Source organism: Epinephelus lanceolatus, chromosome 1 (genome assembly GCF_041903045.1).
Source record: "Epinephelus lanceolatus isolate andai-2023 chromosome 1, ASM4190304v1, whole genome shotgun sequence".
NCBI lineage: Eukaryota > Metazoa > Chordata > Actinopteri > Perciformes > Serranidae > Epinephelus > Epinephelus lanceolatus.
In genome coordinates, this window is record NC_135734.1 from 15,464,879 (window position 1) to 15,483,286 (window position 18,408).

General features: G+C 40.2%; 1 protein-coding gene across 3 annotated transcripts; it reads right to left on the reverse strand.

Annotated features, from left to right (window-relative positions):
- Positions 1-1,005: 1,005 nt before the first annotated feature.
- Positions 1,006-16,596, reverse strand: LOC117256459 (bile acid-CoA:amino acid N-acyltransferase-like). 3 transcript variants are annotated; one of them, XM_033625887.2, is made up of 12 exons: positions 16,397-16,596; positions 15,007-15,131; positions 11,189-11,341; positions 6,838-6,937; positions 6,477-6,667; positions 6,204-6,379; positions 5,947-6,063; positions 4,017-4,102; positions 3,584-3,677; positions 3,394-3,474; positions 1,669-1,804; positions 1,006-1,504 (listed from the first exon to the last, which is right to left on the reverse strand). In XM_033625887.2, the coding sequence occupies exons 1-12, from the start codon at positions 16,546-16,548 to the stop codon at positions 1,404-1,406; spliced, it is 1,512 nt and encodes a 503-aa protein (XP_033481778.1). In that variant the 5' UTR covers positions 16,549-16,596; the 3' UTR covers positions 1,006-1,403. The 3 variants fall into 3 exon arrangements, with proteins under 3 accessions (XP_033481778.1, XP_033481777.1, XP_033481779.1); XM_033625886.2 differs by having other exon boundaries at positions 11,132-11,341; XM_033625888.2 differs by lacking the exon at positions 1,006-1,504 and adding an exon at positions 2,683-2,783 and having other exon boundaries at positions 11,132-11,341.
- Positions 16,597-18,408: the final 1,812 nt, after the last annotated feature.

Below are 18,408 nucleotides of genomic sequence, written 5' to 3' on the forward strand. Positions count from 1 at the left end.
CTACAACACTCAGATGTCTCCTTGCTGGATTTATAATCATGTCAGTGTTATAATTTTTTGCTCTTCCAGCAGTACGATACTACAGATATCAGGGTGCATGTAAACACATCTGGTGACTCCTCTGGTAAATTGATCAGTTATCAACAATCTGAAGTAATTTTGACATGAAATTGGTCTGAAATTGTTGAGCTTTTGCAGATCAATGTAAGGATTTTTAAGACAAGATTTAATAGCAGCAGGTTTAAAATCTGAGGGTACAGAGCACATACTGTAGAAAGTGACTTTGATAATAATTTCAATAATCTGACTACTCTATCCAGGAAATAGGTCCTTTTAGATTTTAGCAGGAATACTCAACTTGTTTTGCCTGGGGGCCACTTTTGCAATATGACATGAGTGTATAATAAATTAACTGCCTGTCTTAAACCTTTCAACATTTGATGTCCTTATTCATCTTGCGAAGAGGCAAATCCACAGGTCAGGTGTACGCAGGGGCATGTCTAGGATTTAAGCACACTCAGAGCATTTGAAGCCCCCCCCCCCCCCCTCCCTTTTTTAATAAAATAAGTATTATTTTGATGTTTTTTCTGCACTCTAGCACCTTATCTTCATTCAAACTATGAAAAATAAAATCTCTAGACTGGTCAGCGGGCCACCCTGGCACCCTAATGTGGACAAGGTTTGGCCCACAAGTTGAGTATCACTGGATCAGACAATATAGGATCTAATATACAGGCTGTAGATTTGGAAGCAGTTACCACACTGGTATAGTCCTAAAGGGAAATTATTTCAAACTGTGGAAGGGTCCCGTTGGTCCAAACCTCAGCGTCCACATAGGTCAAAGTATTGGAAAGTTCATAGCCGTCATTCTGAGAGGAGTGTTAACCAGTAATTTTATCTCTAACTGAGTCAATCCTACTTGAAAAAATTTCAGAAAATCACCAGCATTGAATGAAGAGCTATTGGCAGGGGTATTCTGTATCTGATTAACAACAGCATCAAACAGAAACTGGATTATTTTTATTGATGTTAATCAGGTAAGAAAAACATGTTGTCATAGCAGCTGAGAATACACATTTATACTACTTAAAACACTTGACCCAGGCAAGGCGAACAGTCTCCTTTTCATACACCACCAACATTCAAGCCTTTCTCAAACCCATTTGAGTGCCCTCTGACAACCATGGCGCTGATTTCATCCAAGTGCATTCTCTGGTTGTAAGAGGAGCGACAGAGTCAAGGTTCATAGCAAGGCACCATTCAGATTCAGTTTATATTAATTAGTTCTGGGAGGTCCTTTTTATCTTAAAAGTCTTCCCCCCCCTCACTTCTCTGAATGTAAAACTCAGAGACATGAAGCATTTTCCATCACATCTGTGATGAGATATTTTTAATGTCAAGATTCATCGTCTCAGATTAGTTTCCATAAAATCCAGGACCTTTTTCCAGGCATCTTCCTGGGCAGCAGCGTGGGGTGCAGGGTGACCTCCCCACAGAGTGAACACTGCAGGAGAAACAAAGCAGGACAGATTTACTATCACTATTATTTTCCATAATAGTTAAATACTTTCTATTACACTTGCTGGTCTGACATTAACGATGCAATCAAAAGAGTTATTAAATGGGATTTGGCTGAACAAAAAAATGCAGCTCTGGGACAGGGCTCACTTTTTTTGGGTTTGACACTCCACAGGGAAGCTCTTGTGTGTGGTGTGTAAGGTGGCTCAATCAGGTGACCAGCACCGGGGTACGACACACGGGTGAACAGATGGGATTTTCCTGCAGCCTTCAGGGTCTCCTCGATCTGATGATCAATAAAACAGAGCTAAAACAACAACCAAACACTTTACAGTGAGCCAATGGTGCCATGGCCACCCTGAAACAATTCCTATAACGGCTCCCCTCTGGCAAATTAATTACTTAAAGACATTGCTGTCTCTAAGAGGCTGTTGCATCCTCATTTTAAGATAGCTAGTTAGATTAAATAGATAGTGGTATGTTGTGAAACTACACAACCTAAGGCATCCTTTGGTATGGGGGCTACTCATTGTTGGTGAGGGAAAAACTAGCATGACCATTTTTCAAAGAGGTCCCTTGAACTCTCACCTCAAGATATCTGAATGAAAATGGGTTCTATGGTACCCACAAGTCTCCTTGAGAGGGCTTGTTGCAAGTCAACGATGTGTTCCTCGCAATAAATGTACTCATTCATATTAAAGCTGTATATTTGTCTTTTTAAGAGAGAGGACAATGAACTGAAGATCAGTGAATCGCCTAACACATGCAGATACAACCCCATTTCCAAAAAAGTTGGGACGCTATGTAAGACCTAAATAAAAACCAAATGCAATGATTTGCAAATCCTTTTTGACTTATATTCAATCGAATACAGTACAAAGACAAGATATTTAATGTTCAATGTGATTAAATTGATTGCTTTTTGTAAATATACACTCATTCTGAATTTGATGCCTGCAACACATTCTAAAAAAGTTGGGACAGGAGCATATTTACTCCTGTATTATATCACCTTGATAACTGAGGACACTAATTGTCGATGTTTTGAAACAGTGAAGTGAAATTCTTTCCCGTTCTTGCTTGATATATGACTTTGACATTGACAAAGCCCTCAAAGATGTGCAAGTTACCCATGATGCCATGGGCTCTAACACACCCACATACCATCAGAGATGTTGGCTTTAAACTTTGAGCTGGAAACAATCTGGACAGTCCTTTTCCTCTTTAGCCCAGAGGACACAACGTCCATGATTTTCAGAAACAATCTGGAAGATATGCAAATCATAGCATTCTGTTTTTATTCACGTTTCATACAGCGTCCCAGCTTTTTTTTTAATTGGGGGTGTACATAACACATTAAAACAGGATTGTTGTGGAACTCAAAATGTTAACTGTGCAGGTATTAGTCTATGTACATCAACTGTAAAATCATAAAATTAAGTATGTCAGTATGTGATTCCTTAACTCTCATATCAACAGTTTTCAGCTCGCCTATACTAAAATAGCTTAATAGCATCCTTGAACTTCAGTAATGGTTTTTCAATTCTGTGTCATCCCAAGAGATTCAGTGGCCCCATCTGGCCACCCTTAGAAAAAAATTCTAGCTGCGCCACTGCAGTGAGCTCATAAACACATGCATACTAGAGCATTACAGTGAGTCTCACAGCTAACAACTTTAAAAATCTTTTTCATTTACGACTAAAGTTATTGTGTCTTTGACTGCTCAAATGTTTGACATAACAAAGACCACATATAACTAAATACTATGAACAACATGGTTTGCACTGAACATTTGTCCAGGAATACTTTATAAATGCTTTCCAACAACAATAATTTGCAACAGTGGGAAAAAAAGTTAAAAAAAAGACAGTCTACCACATCTGCGTTCTCTATGATTGAAGAGTTCTGGTCATCTTCACCCACTATGTACAACAATGGACAGGTGAGGTGCTCTAACTGCAAAAGACAAAAAAAGAAAGAAAGAAAACACAAGATGTCGTTCTGGAGCAAAGTTTTGTTCATCCATACAAGATATCAATATGCATATTGACTGTTAAGTCCTCACCTTCACTTTGCCCTTAGGATTAAGGTTTGCAGGCAAGGTGATGTCTTTGAAACTCACATAGCCTTCATCATTATACGTCCTATATTTCTCGTTACTGTAAGGACAAGTTGACAGAGAAATATGCATCACGTATTATTTTTTTGATCTGTCTTTGGTGAAAATTTTGAAAACATCCTGTGTGATTAACATGTTCTGCTTCTGAGCTTCATAAAGTCTGGGTTGAATACCAAAAAAGCTATTTTACTAGCTATCCATCATTTAGACAATTAAATTAACAATGAACTGTTAGTCTACAAGACAAAAACTAGTACTGTTGTCAACAGACTTCACACTTGATACTAGACCTGATCAGATCCAAGGGATTACTGCAATAACCCCACAGTGATGTCATGACAGTAATATCCTACAAGCTGCATCTCTAATTACTATTTACCTATCAACGTCTACAGTCCTGCCATCTGGATCTGAGAGCTTGACGGTGCTTCCTACTGGGCCGCTGATACAAATCAAACAGGATGGCTGGAAGGGAGAACAATAGTTGTTTAAAGTCAAAGTAAACTCACCAAAATCTCTATTCCTCAGCCTATACTATATATCTATAGTGTTTTTATAGCTGTTCATTCTAGTTGTGATATTTCATGTACATGAAGCTTAGTATGTACAGTACAGGCCAAAAGTTTGGACACACCTTCTCATTCAATGCGTTTTCTTTATTTTCATGACTATTTACATTGTAGATTCTCACTGAAGGCATCAAAACTATGAATGAACACATGTGGAGTTATGTACTTAACAAAAAAAGGTGAAATAACTGAAAACATGTTTTATATTCTAGTTTCTTCAAAATAGCCACCCTTTGCTCTGATTACTGCTTTGCACACTCTTGGCATTCTCTCCATGAGCTTCAAGAGGTAGTCACCTGAAATGGTTTTCCAACAGTCTTGAAGGAGTTCCCAGAGGTGTTTAGCACTTGTTGGCCCCTTTGCCTTCACTCTGCGGTCCAGCTCACCCCAAACCATCTCGATTGGGTTCAGGTGCGGTGACTGTGGAGGCCAGGTCATCTGCCGCAGCACTCCATCACTCTCCTTCTTGGTCAAATAGCCCTTACACAGCCTGGAGGTGTGTTTGGGGTCACTGTCCTGTTGAAAAATAAATGATCGTCCAACTAAACGCAAACCGGATGGGATGGCATGTCGCTGCAGGATGCTGTGGTAGCCATGCTGGTTCAGTGTGCCTTCAATTTTGAATAAATCCCCAACAGTGTCACCAGCAAAACACCCCCACACCATCACACCTCCTCCTCCATGCTTCACAGTGGGAACCAGGCATGTGGAATCCATCCGTTCACCTTTTCTGCGTCTCACAAAGACACGGCGGTTGGAACCAAAGATCTCAAATTTGGACTCATCAGACCAAAGCACAGATTTCCACTGGTCTAATGTCCATTCCTTGTGTTTCTTGGCCCAAACAAATCTCTTCTGCTTGTTGCCTCTCCTTAGCAGTGGTTTCCTAGCAGCTATTTGACCATGAAGGCCTGATTGGCGCAGTCTCCTCTTAACAGTTGTTCTAGAGATGGGTCTGCTGCTAGAACTCTGTGTGGCATTCATCTGGTCTCTGATCTGAGCTACTGTTAACTTGCGATTTCTGAGGCTGGTGACTCGGATGAACTTATCCTCAGAAGCAGAGGTGACTCTTGGTCTTCCTTTCCTGGGTCGGTCCTCATGTGTGCCAGTTTCGTTGTAGCGCTTGATGGTTTTTGCGACTCCACTTGGGGACACATTTAAAGTTTTTGCAATTTTCCGGACTGACTGACCTTCATTTCTTAAAGTAATGATGGCCACTCGTTTTTCTTTAGTTAGCTGATTGGTTCTTGCCATAATATGAATTTTTTAACAGTTGTCCAATAGGGCTGTCGGCTGTGTATTAACCTGACTTCTGCACAACACAACTGATGCTCCCAACCCCATTGATAAAGCAAGAAATTCCACTAATTAACCCTGATAAGGCACACCTGTGAAGTGGAAACCATTTCAGGTGACTACCTCTTGAAGCTCATGGAGAGAATGCCAAGAGTGTGCAAAGCAGTAATCAGAGCAAAGGGTGGCTATTTTGAAGAAACTAGAATATAAAACATGTTTTCAGTTATTTCACCTTTTTTTGTTAAGTACATAACTCCACATGTGTTCATTCATAGTTTTGATGCCTTCAGTGAGAATCTACAATGTAAATAGTCATGAAAATAAAGAAAACACATTGAATGAGAAGGTGTGTCCAAACTTTTGGCCTGTACTGTATGTATGTATTGTACGCTATGTAACTGTCAATTCAGAAAAAGATGACAGAGAGAGACCTTTCTGACGTACTTTGACACCAATCTGAGTGGCCATTCGAAGAGTCAAGTAGACTCCATAGGAGAGACCGATGATCCCAATTCTGTCGGCACAGACCTGACGATGATCTTGAAGTAGGTGATATGCTGACTGTACAAACAAAACATTTTTTTTTGGATTTTTGAGGTGATGACAAAATCATTAAAGTAAATCTGAGCTTTATTTAAGTGAGACATGCACATGTTGCAGAGAGAACATAGCAAGTAATAGGTTAAAGTCTCTCATCTTACTTTGAAATATGGATCACCAACATTAATTTGGCTTCGCGGGCCAGGCAAATCTTTGTGATTGAAGTAGGCAAGGGACAAGCTGGCATAGCCCCTGGATGCAAAAAGTGCGGAGCGGTACTCCTCCAGTCCTCCTCCCATTCCCCACAAGTCCAGCATGGCTGGAAATGGGCCAGGGCCTACAGGAAATCAGTACAGTAGGTGCTGTTCAGAGGATACAGCTTGTCCAGGGCAGTCTTAAAATGTGTGAGTGAATGCTTCAAATCTCGTGCTCACCAGGAGGTAAAAACAACGTCCCGACAACTCCATCCTGGCGAATCTCTTTTCTCTGTACACCAGGTGCCATGTACCAGCGCTCAGTAGTTACAGCAGCCAGCTCGGTGCTCTGTCTCTCACTGGGTGAAACGTGGCCCTTCATTAAGGACATGAGCACTACGTATGGAGTCTCTACATTTTTCTTTCTCAGCCTGTCAGAAAGAGCACATTTCAGTCAGGAAATGAAACAATAACAGTAAAAGGGTTGGTAGAGATGTTGAGCTTTGCTACAAGTGTATCAGACGACACACAGTCAGGTTTGATGCCACAAACTTGTTTTAAAGTTTCTTTAGCTCTCAGTGAGCTCGTTTTCACCACCTGCCTTAAACCTTCTCTTGAACCAGGAGCCGGCTGCAGTCCCCAGAACAGTCCCATCGGCTCACAGCCCAAATATGAACCCCCGATTGAAGGATCCCTGGTCACTATTGAAGAAACAGAAAGAAAGAGAGGAGAGAAGATCAGCAGCTGCCTGCATAAAAATCTAAATGGTTCAAATTATTTAATTTCTAAAATTTGTTTTCGTTAAAAGGACAGTTCATCCCAAAATCAAAGATACATATTTTTCCTCTTACTTTAGTGCCATTTATTAATCAACGTTGTTCTGGTGTGAGTCACCAAATGCTGGAGATATCCCGCCATAGAGATGTCTGCCTTCTTTTCAGTATAGTGGGATTAGATGGCATTTGGCTTGAAAGCCACCAAAAAGTGCCAAAATATACATTTGAATAGCAGAATCATGACCCAGTTACTCGGCATCAGCTTTCATAGTTATGCTGATGATACGCAACTGTACATCGCCGTGTCTCCTGATGACACAGGGCCAATTGATGCCCTTTTTAACTGCATTTTAGATATAAAGTCATGCATGGCAGCGAATTTCCTGCAGCTCAACCAGGACAAAACAGAGGTTTTAGTCATTGGTCCTGAAGGCCAGAGAGAGAAACTTTTGCCAAAACTACAGGATTTTAAACCAACACAATCTGTAAAAAATCTGGGTGTGATTTTTGACTCTGAGCTTTGTTTTATTCCACATATTAAAAACATGACAAAGGCAGGTTTCTACCACCTTAAGAATATAGCCAGAGTCCGCCCGTTTCTCTCTCAGGCCAGCACGGAGGTGCTGATGCATGCTTTTATCTCCTGTAGGTTAGATTATTGTAATGCCCTGCTCTTTGGTCTTCCCAAAAAGAGTATCTCAAATCTACAATTATTACAGAATTCAGCTGCACGAGTGCTGACAAGGACCAGAGGGCAGGAGCACATTACACCAGTTTTAAAATTGCTGCATTGGCTCCCCGTGCGCTTCAGGATCGATTTTAAGGTTCTTTTATTAGTTTTTAAATGTCTTAACGGTCTTGGGCCTTCTTATTTATCTGACCTGCTTTTACCATATCAACCCTCGCGGACCCTGAGGTCCTCCGGCACCGGCCTTTTAACCATACCACAAGTTAGGACTAAAACACACGAGGAGGCGGCATTTAATTATTATGGCCCCCGATTGTGGAACAGCCTGCTGGAGAACCTCAGAGCTGCAGAGACTGTTGATGTTTTTAAAAAGAGGCTCAAGACTCATCTTTTTAATCAGGCTTTTAACTGATCTCTTTATTTATCTATTTTAAATTCCTCTTATAACCGATTTATCCATCTATTATCTATTTTTTATTTATTTTTTATATTCTTACCCTTCCTCTTTTTACATTCTTATCTCATTTAACCTTTATCTTTTGTTATTTTAGTTAGCCTATAGGTTTTAGTTTTGATGTATTTTATGTCTCTGTTTTAGATCATTCTTACCTAGCTACTAACTCAATTTTATGAGCTAAATAGCTTTTTGTTGGGTGGGAGGGTTGGGTTTTCTCTTTTCTTTTTGTTTTCTGTTTGGATCTTTGTTGTTTTTAACCTCTGTGAGGCACTTTGTGTTACTGTTGTATGAAAAGTGCCATATAAATAAAGTTGATTTGATTTGATTTGAAGATAATCCACAGACATTGCTGTGAGCAGTTTCATGGAGGAACTAGGGCTGTCAGCATTAACACGTTACTTACGATGCGATTATGGTCTAAACGAAATGTGTTGATTTTCTTTAAATCATGTGCTGCTATTTTTGCTGTCCCCTGTCTTTCAGAGGCTATAGATGGATGATTTTCAGAGCTAGAGTGATGATACCGGTATCATATGAAACTAGAAGACCTAAGACATATTCCTATGTTATGCTAGCTTCTCAAAAAGTGGGATAAATAATGCTCCAAATTTAAATTTAGTTGAGGGAAAAACAGCAATGCCATTTTCACAGGGGTCTCCTTACCTCTCACCTCAAGATATCTGAATGAAAATAGGTTCTGTGGATACCCATAAATCTCCCCTTTACAAATATGCCCACTTTATGCTGGTCCCATGCATTATTGGGCACAAATTATGCATTTTTTGCACGCAATATTTATCAAATATCTATGTAAAAACTTGATAAACAGTGCTGAGCTGCATCTCAAATTAATCGTTTCCACCTCTCAGGTGACATATGTGCCATATATTGTTGACCTGTTATCTCCCCCAAAATGTCCCCAGCCCCCTCCCAAAAAAGAAAAAAACATGGGTCTACAATATGTGGGGCTCAGATGGCTAATTGTGTGCTGCCATTTTGCCTCTTCGACCACATTGTTGTAACAGCTCAGCACTGATTTTTAAGAAATAAATCTAAAACTCAAGATCATAAAGTACATTTCTTTGCATTAATTTGATTCCCAATCAAAACACTCACGTTGTTCATATGGACTTAAAAACTGTTTTAAAATGCAAAGTTCTGAAATTTCAAACCTGTGATAAAAAAGTGTGATTATTTACGATTAACTGTTGAAATTCAGCGATTAATTGCAATTTAAAAAAATTAACTGTGTGACAGCTTCAGTAGGAACTATTTTCTTTCTACCAAACTATACTGTAACACTGTGCAGAAGGAAGCGTGCATCTACTCATGGACAAGAGCAAACTTGTTATATAAGACAAGATTGCTTTTCTTGAGCCATTGAGCAAGTGTTTCATGATAGTTTGTGTTATTGTTCACTGGTGCACAGTAAATATGTTCTGTTCTTTCAACATTGGGTGGTGTTGTTAATGTGCTAACTGGCTAACTGGTGCCAAGATGGTCTTTCGGTTCCCCTATTTGAATGACAAATACAGAAAACCACTGTCTGGTGGTGTGGAGAATTATTTCCTCTCATGTAGGTGCAGAACTTTCATGCTGGTTGACCGTCGGCTATAGTCTTTGCGGTGTGTGCTTGTGTAATTTTTTGGCCAAGACACTGCCGTAAGGTGACGCAACAGTTGGCTTTTGTTTCCACTGGTTCTTTAATGTCCGTTTGGTGTGTCTGGGCCTCAACGTTAGCTTGCGCAACGGTGCTAAGTGAGCTAGCAGTAGATGAACGCTTCCTTCTGTGTAGTGATACTATTTGATGTTGGAAAGTGTAGTTCAGCAGAGAGAAAATAGTTCCTATGTGAAACTGCTCACAACAAGGGGTGTGGTTTATCTTAAGTAATCACGTCATGACTTCTGGAAAGAGACACTAATGTTAAAGGGCCAGTGTGTAATATTTAGCATGGTTTATTGTCAAATCTGAATCTGAATCTGAATCTGAATATTCTACCCATTAATATGTTTATACAAGTGTATGGTGGAGCAGAGAGGGGAGGGGGGGTCCCCACTTAGTATCGTAAACGAGTATGTGTGTAAAGTTATTAAGTGTGTCTGTTACGCCAGAAGAGTCAGAATTTGGGACGGAGTGGAGTGTTACCAGAGTTTCTGGAGTGCTCAAATAAACCGGCCTTTTTCCCGAACGCTCCTCTGGTCTCCTGCTCGTGAGGGATTCATTACAATATGGTAACATGGTTTAGATTTCTAAATAAACATTCACCTCGTCGCTAGATAGACCTACTCCTGAAAAACTTGTGCGCAAGGCTTTTTGTCCCTACGAGGCCACCGTCATTTACCCGACGGGAGGGGTGAGCGAGTGAGCCCTGCAATCTAGAATTTGACCACTGATGTCACTGTTTTCAACGGTTTTCAACCCATTTTACACACTGGCCCTTTAAGCACCACAAGCCGAGTGCCGTCTAGTTCCATTATATTTGAGAGAGGGCAGACATCTTTACAGCAGATATCTTCAACACATGGCAACTCACAATAAAACAATCTAGACTGATAAATAGCACTACTAATAAGAGGAAAAATATGTATCTTTGATTTTGGGGTGAACTGTCCTTTTAACTTGTAACATTCATCAACCATACTTAATAGCTCTATTAGTTAAAACGTAACACTTGATTCAGCTTAGTTGCTCTTTAAGTAGTTCATATCTCTTTTTAATTTTGAGTAACTGTTTAAGTTTTATTAAAAGAGACGTGAACACTTATCTACCTGAATGGCGGGTCAGTGAAATAGAATTTAGTGTTAATCTCACATAATTCATGGCATTTTCTAACCTTTACTTGAATTCCTGTTTTATGTCTGTAAACTAAATTGTAACAAGTTAATACATTACATTTGTGGTAATAACATTACAACAGCATTACATATAATCCAACACATAATATACTGTACTATGAAACTCAGTGTGACTCACAGTTGACAGTGCCATCTGAATTTGTGTTACAATGGGCGAATGCCTCCCACAGCTCACCATCATCACTGTGCATTTGTGCACACACTGTGACAGGACTGTGTGGGGGCAGGAAACGTCCTTTAATGCTGATCGGTTCATCTACGAGGGCACGAGCAGGAGCAGCTGTCAATAGAGGGGCTGGTCTAAAGCTGCTCTTCCACCGAACTCCACCTAGAAGAAAAATATACCTGTGAACTTTAAAGTTTTACAAAAGAAACTCTGAGAGGTATTGCAGATGATAATTTAATTCAAATGCTCTGATGTCAAAGTATTAGATTTTGTATCAAGTATCAGAGGGCTGATAAAGATCCAACAGACCTTGATGTGGAGAAATTCTAGATTTTTCATGCATATGGCAAAATTTTTTGTCCATTTGTCACTTACTTACTTCCCTCCATACACAGCCACTGGGAGCAATTTTAGGTTTCTTGAGCGGCTCAGCAACTTTCTGGTGGACCCCGGAGTGCCACAGAGTGGGCCTTAGGAGGTCCTGCCAAATGGTTTGATTTTTTTTTTTCTTTGTAATTTACAAAGCTAATTATTTTTAAATCTAAATGTGCTCAAGACTTAACATAAATGAAAAACATGGTGACCGGTGGAGAGAGTTAGGGATTACGTTAACAGCACTGTAAACAGCCGGCCAAAAACAACAGAGAGACACAGAGGAAAAAGTATATTTTCACATCTAACGCAGTGAATTGAGGGATAATTTTGATCAGTCCACAGCTGTTGTTTGCTGGAGCAGTGGACTAATGAACTAAATAACTAACAAGACTAACCAACATGGCTTTGGTGGGTTTTATTTTGTTTCTGTCAAGGTTGTATGGGGAGTGTTTTAATTGAGCATAGCGTTAGTTCAGGCAGGACACGATGTCAAGATCAGCTCACATCCCAGTTACATCAGTTGATCTCAAACAGCCCAATCAACTGATTGAGCAGCTGAATGATGGAAGGGAGTCAGCTGATAGATCACATGATTGCTCTCTATGCAACCAACTGGCAAATCTCATTCAGGACGCCCTATTTAACCTGCTCTGGCCTGCCTACTGTTGTTGCTTCCTCTGCAAGCTGCTTTGCAACATGCCTCCACCCCAGCTCCTCCTTTTCATGCTGTGTCTGATTTATCAATGTCATCTGTTCTGTTCCCGTGGGGTCTTTGCTGCTGCTCTCCCTGCTTAGGCTTTCCATGTAGGCGCATGGAAAGGCAGGGAGGTGTGCTCTCTCTGCCTCAAGGCTTTCCTCATTTGCACGTGGAAGGGCAGACAGGTTTGCTCTCTCCGCCTTAGGGCTTTCCACGTAGGCACACAGAGGGGCGGAGAGGTGTGCTCTCTCCACCTTACGCTTTCCACGTAGGCGCATGGAAGAGGCTTTCTGCATAGGCCTGAGGAAAGGCATAGAGGCCCCAGAACAAAGCTATACCGCCAAATATTAAAATTGAAAATCGAAATAAAGTTTCCTTTGACTAAAGTGTTCCTGACTGAACTATGAGTTAACAAGGCAGTGAAGCTAGTCTTACTTTGGTAAAAGAGGTAAACCCAAATTCAGAGGGTATATGTTGTATTTTGCTGTTAAATAAGAAAAGTAAGTGTAAGAATATTACATTCCTTGGCATTTTTGAGGATATTTAGTGTATTTATTAGACTGAAACACAGCTAAGTTGCCAGTGGGGAGTGGTCGGGTAGGGTTGTGGCAACACCACACACAATATCTTCACATACCATATACCATGAAATTTCACTAAGGTATGAAAAAATAGATACTGCCCAAGCCTAGGAGAGACAAACATGTTTTGCCAGTGTTCACTAGCTAACATTATGCTCCAGTTTATTCAGGGGTCCACTGAAGTACTTTAATAATCAGAAGTGTGCCTTAAATAACAAAAGCTTGAGAAGCCCTGGTCCAGCTTAAGGTCACTTTAACATGTGGACATGAGGAACTGGGAATCAATCACTAAACTTACGGTTAATAGACAACCATGACCTGACCTGAAGTCAGCCTCCTTTACTACTGAACTGTATGTTTCTGCATCAAAATGTACCTAACTATAGTCAATGAGGAGACTGTTTTCAGAGCAGTAGTCCATGGCAGAATAGCAATAAGGTTTTTTAATGATATTTTGAAATGTGCGCAAATATCATTAAAAAAATCCCTGGTTTAGCAACTTAAATTGATAACTTGTTCCCTGACCTGTGGTCGTATGTTACATCAAATTCTACAGATACACTGCCTGGCCAAAAAAAAAGTCGCCACCTGGATTTAACTAAGCAAATAGGTACGAGCCTCCTATTGGATAATTACTGCATGGGCGATTATCTTTCAGCTGGCAACAAGTTATTTAACCCCAACTGGTGCAATGAGTTGCTTCTCATTTCCTAAACAACCATGTCGAAAGACACATCCCGTGGTCATGGAAAAGATGTTAGTCTGTTTGAGAAGGGTCAAATCATTGGCATGCATCAAGCAGAGAAAACATCTAAGGAGATTGCAGAAACTACTAAAATTGGGTTAAGAACTGTCCAACGCATTATTAAAAACTGGAAGGATAGTGGGGACCCATCGTCTTTGAGAAAGAAATGTGGCCGGAAAAAAATCCTCAATGATCGTGATCGGCGATCACTTAAACGTTTGGTGAGATCAAATTGAAGAAAAACAACAGTAGAACTCAGGGCTATGTTTAATAGTGAAAGTAAGAGCATTTCCACACGCACAATGCGAAGGGAACTCAAGGGATTGGGACTGAACAGCTGTGTAGCCTTAAGAAAACCACTAATCAGTGAGGCTAACCGGAAAAAAAGGCTTCAATTTGCTAGGGAGCATAAAGATTGGACTCTGGAGCAATGGAAGAAGGTCATGTGGTCTGATGAGTCCAGATTTACCCTGTTCCAGAGTGATGGGCGCATCAGGGTAAGAAGAGAGGCAGATGAAGTGATGCACCCATCATGCCTAGTGCCTACTGTACAAGCCTGTGGGGGCAGTGTTATGATCTGGGGTTGCTGCAGTTGGTCAGGTCTAGGTTCAGCAACAGTATGTGCTCAAAGAATGAGGTCAGCTGACTGCCTGAATATACTGAATGACCAGGTTATTCCATCAATGGATTTTTTCTTCCCTGATGGCACGGGCATATTCCAAGATGACAATGCCAGGATTCATGGGGCTCAAATTGTGAAAGACTGGTTCAGGGAGCATGAGACATCATTTTCACACATGGATTGGCCACCACAGAGTCCAGACCTTAACCCCATTGAGAATCTTTGGGATGTGCTGGAGAAGGCTTTGCGCAGCGGTCAGACTCTACCATCATCAATGCAAGATCTTGGTGAAAAATTAATGCAACACTGGATGGAAATAAATCTTGTGACATTGCAGAAGCTTATCGAAACAATGCCACAGCGAATGCGTGCCGTAATCAAAGCTAAAGGCGGTCCAACGAAATATTAGAGTGTATGACCTTTTTTTTTGGTGGTGACTTTTTTTCTGGCCAGGCAGTGTATCTCTCAACAGGTTTTTGAGCTGCTCTCTTACAAACAATCATAAAGAGAAATCGTGCAGAAAACACAACCTCCCTGGTGGAGATGGCAGGAAATCATTTATAGTTTCAAAAGTATTCCTGAAATTATTTTTGCTTCATTTCTAGAATTTCTTTGTGATTATTTTACATTTGGAACAGCAGTGGCTGAAGGGAAAATCAGATTATCTGAGGCTCAGACCTTCATATAAAAGCAGCAGATGTAGACCTGCAGTATTATAGTAACACATTTACTCAGAGTCAAAGTAGATTTCACTGCCCAACTCACAAACGTCTCAAATAACAACACAATAAAGAACAACAATCTTACCCACAGCACGATGCAAACATGCCAGGCTCCGGTGTACACTGATGCATGGTATCATCTTGGTTTCTATGAGCTGCCGTATTGTAGTACACACATGAGCTCTGACCATTGTGGTGTTTCTGTCTCCCCTTTAAAAAAGAAATGAGTGGAGGTCAAACTTCAAGATACATGAAACATTGCAGAGTCACGTCTGTTTGGTGAAATAACGTCAATCTGTCCAGTGAGTGGAGGTTACACATTAAACCTTACAACTGATCTGCTGCAAAGGTTTGTCAGACTCAGGGTTGCTCCCCCTCACACCTTTGGCCTAAATAACTTCCAAACCATGTGTTGGAAAACAGTTATAATAAGCTAATTTATGACTGGCTAAGTTCTGAAAAATGTGGAGTGTACTTTACAAAAGTGCCCTTTACTTTTGCAAAAAGTAGCAATATTGCATTTGTATAGATGTAATCAACACTTCAGGGACTGCAGATGGAAACTAGCTAAAAAGCTATAATCTGGCACAGTGCATCTTTACTCTGTTCAGTCCAACGTTCTCTCTACATGGTCCCTGATAAAAAATAAACGAGAAAAAAAAGTCTCAAGAATAAAAACACTTGTTACAAAGTTACAATATGTTTATTCTCTAATTATATTAATGTTCCTTTTTTTATTGTTGAGATGTGTAAGAACACATCTGTAAATACAGTAACATTTTATATCACATTTTACATACTGATCAAGAATTTTAAAGTAAGTAAGCTGTAAATGTGGTGGAGTGAAAAGGAAGAGGCATAAAAAAATCAACTAAAGTACGAGTATCCCAGAACTTATTTAATCACAGTAGTTACTAGTGTAAATATACTAAGCTACTTTTTACAACTCTTTTTGCTATAGTTTCCATATTCATATCACAATTTCAACAAAAGTTGTGATCAAAGTTAATTACCCTGACTGTATTACATTATCCTGCCACTGATTATTCTTTTAATTAGCTATTAAAAACAAGATTAGAAATGACAAAAATGTGTATCTTTTGCTATTGTATGCTGACCTACATGTGGAGTGACAAATGCATGACATTTTCTTCTCCACTCCTCGAAATATATAATGATAAATATTACAATACCACATCACAACAACAGTGATAAGCAACAGGCCTAATACTCATAGTAGAATAATAAGCTCATATAGATCATGACACAGTGTCAAAGGAATGAGGTGGATTATTATGCATCCTAAAATGCGAGGAAAATGTATAAATAGGACTCGAAGTTTCCACAACACCCTCCACTCCGCTAGGATGTTCTCTCCTATTCTGGACAGAAAGTGCGTGTTTTGCAGTAATAACCACGCATATAAACTAACATGCTCCGAAAAGAAGGAATGCAGTCTGGTCACCAAAGCTCACCTGATTTCAGTGATCCAGCTGACTTTGCACCTCCAGACTCGCACTGTTGTGTTTACACACGCTGAGTAACGTGCACACACACGGCTGACACAGAGTTTAATGTCTCGGAATGTGAAGTAAATCAAAACGGGAAATATTTGCAAAGCAAACATGACCCTTACAGAACGCAACTTCGTCTTCTTCTTCTTTGATTTTAATGATGGTTTGCATCCACAATGTTGCACTATCGCCAACTACTGGATTTTAACTAAAATCTCACGACCCCTTTCCACCCATTTCATACTCTTCTATATATTCTCTGTTTTCTAGGTTTTTGAGAGAGAGCCTGAACACGTCTCTCCTTGCTTAATCAATGATTATGTCAATTTTCTTAGATTTCCCTTCTATTCCAGCAGTAGTTAATACCACAAGGCCAAATACTTTACCTGATCCACTATGCTCCATGTTCCCACTGAAGACAGCCAAAAAGGTAGATAGATAGATAGATAGATAGATAGATAGATAGATAGATAGATGTGCATGCATTTTGTGGACTTGGAGAATGCTTACAACCATGTTCCACAGGAAGTTGTGTAGGGGGTACTGTGGGAATATTGGATAGGCTACCCGTGTCGCTACTGGGGGCCATTCAGCCCTTGTATAACCGAAGCGAAAGCTGTGTCCACATAGCCGGCACAAAGTCAAACATGTGTCCAGTGGGTGTTGACCTCCACTGCCACTGTTTGTGACTTTCATGGACAGAAATTTAAGGCGCAATCAGGGGTGGAAGGAGTCTGGTTTGGGATCTTTGAATTGCATCTCTGCTCTTTGCAGATGATGTAGTTCTGTTGGCTTTATCACACCGTGATCTCCAGCATGCACTGGGGTGGTTTGCAGCCGAGTCTGAGATTCAGCACCTTCAAGCCTGAGGCCATGGCTCTCTGCCAGAGAACTTATAGTGACTGAAAAAATGAGATTGCGGATACAAGCTGCTGAAATGAGTTTCTTTTGTAGGGTGGCTAGGTTCAGCCTTAGATAGAGTGAGGAGCTCAGACATCTGGAGGGAGCTCGGAGTAGAGCCGCTGCTCCTTTGTGTGTTGAAAGGGGCCAGCTGAGGTGGTTCGGGCATCTGATCCTGGGGCCTCCCATTAGAGGTGTTCCGAGCACGTCCAACTGGCAGGAGACACCAGGGCAGATCCAGAACATGCTGGTGGGATTGCAGATCTCATCTGGCCAGGGAACGCAGAAGGATTCCTCAGGGGGAGCTGGATAGCGTTGCTAAGAAGAGGGCCGCCCGAAGTACTTTGCTCAGCCTGCTGCCCCCACAACCTGGCCTCAGACAACCTGATGAAATTAGAATGGAAATGGAATTGAATATAACAGTATAAGTAACGTATAGTAGTATATGGATTATCTTTTTTGAAATATATTTTTAATCATTTGGTTTTCAAAACTCTTTTGCAAGCAACAGATTCTATCTTTGTAGAATATATTTGTAGAAACCCCTGAGGACAAATATGTTGCTTGGTCCTGTTTGTGCATGTGTGTGTTCGGACCTGTGTGTAATTGACAACAGAGTGAAAGAATTGAATTTCCCCTCGGGGATTAATAAAGTATATAAAATAAAAAAAAAAAAAAAAGAAATAAAAGTCTATAATTGTTTGACTTTTATTTTTATTTCTTTCCATTGTTGTAATAATAATAATGATAATTGATATAATAATAATAATAATAATCATTATGACAACTTGTTTTTTAGAAACGCTTTGAAAGTACTTACATCCTACGGAAGGTAAAACGGAAAGGATTTCAAAATAAAGGTTGCGCTTGCATATTATGGAAAAAACAAAAACAAAACAGTGAGTCCATCGTCCACGGCACAAGTTTAGCGATTATATAATAAATTGTAAGATTTTCTTTCTTGGTTGTTTGCAGAAAACTAATATGGCAGAATAATCGGTACAGATTACCCTAACAATACATATAAGGTATTTTACACTGAAATAAAGTTTTAAGTGTAAGATTTTCTTTCC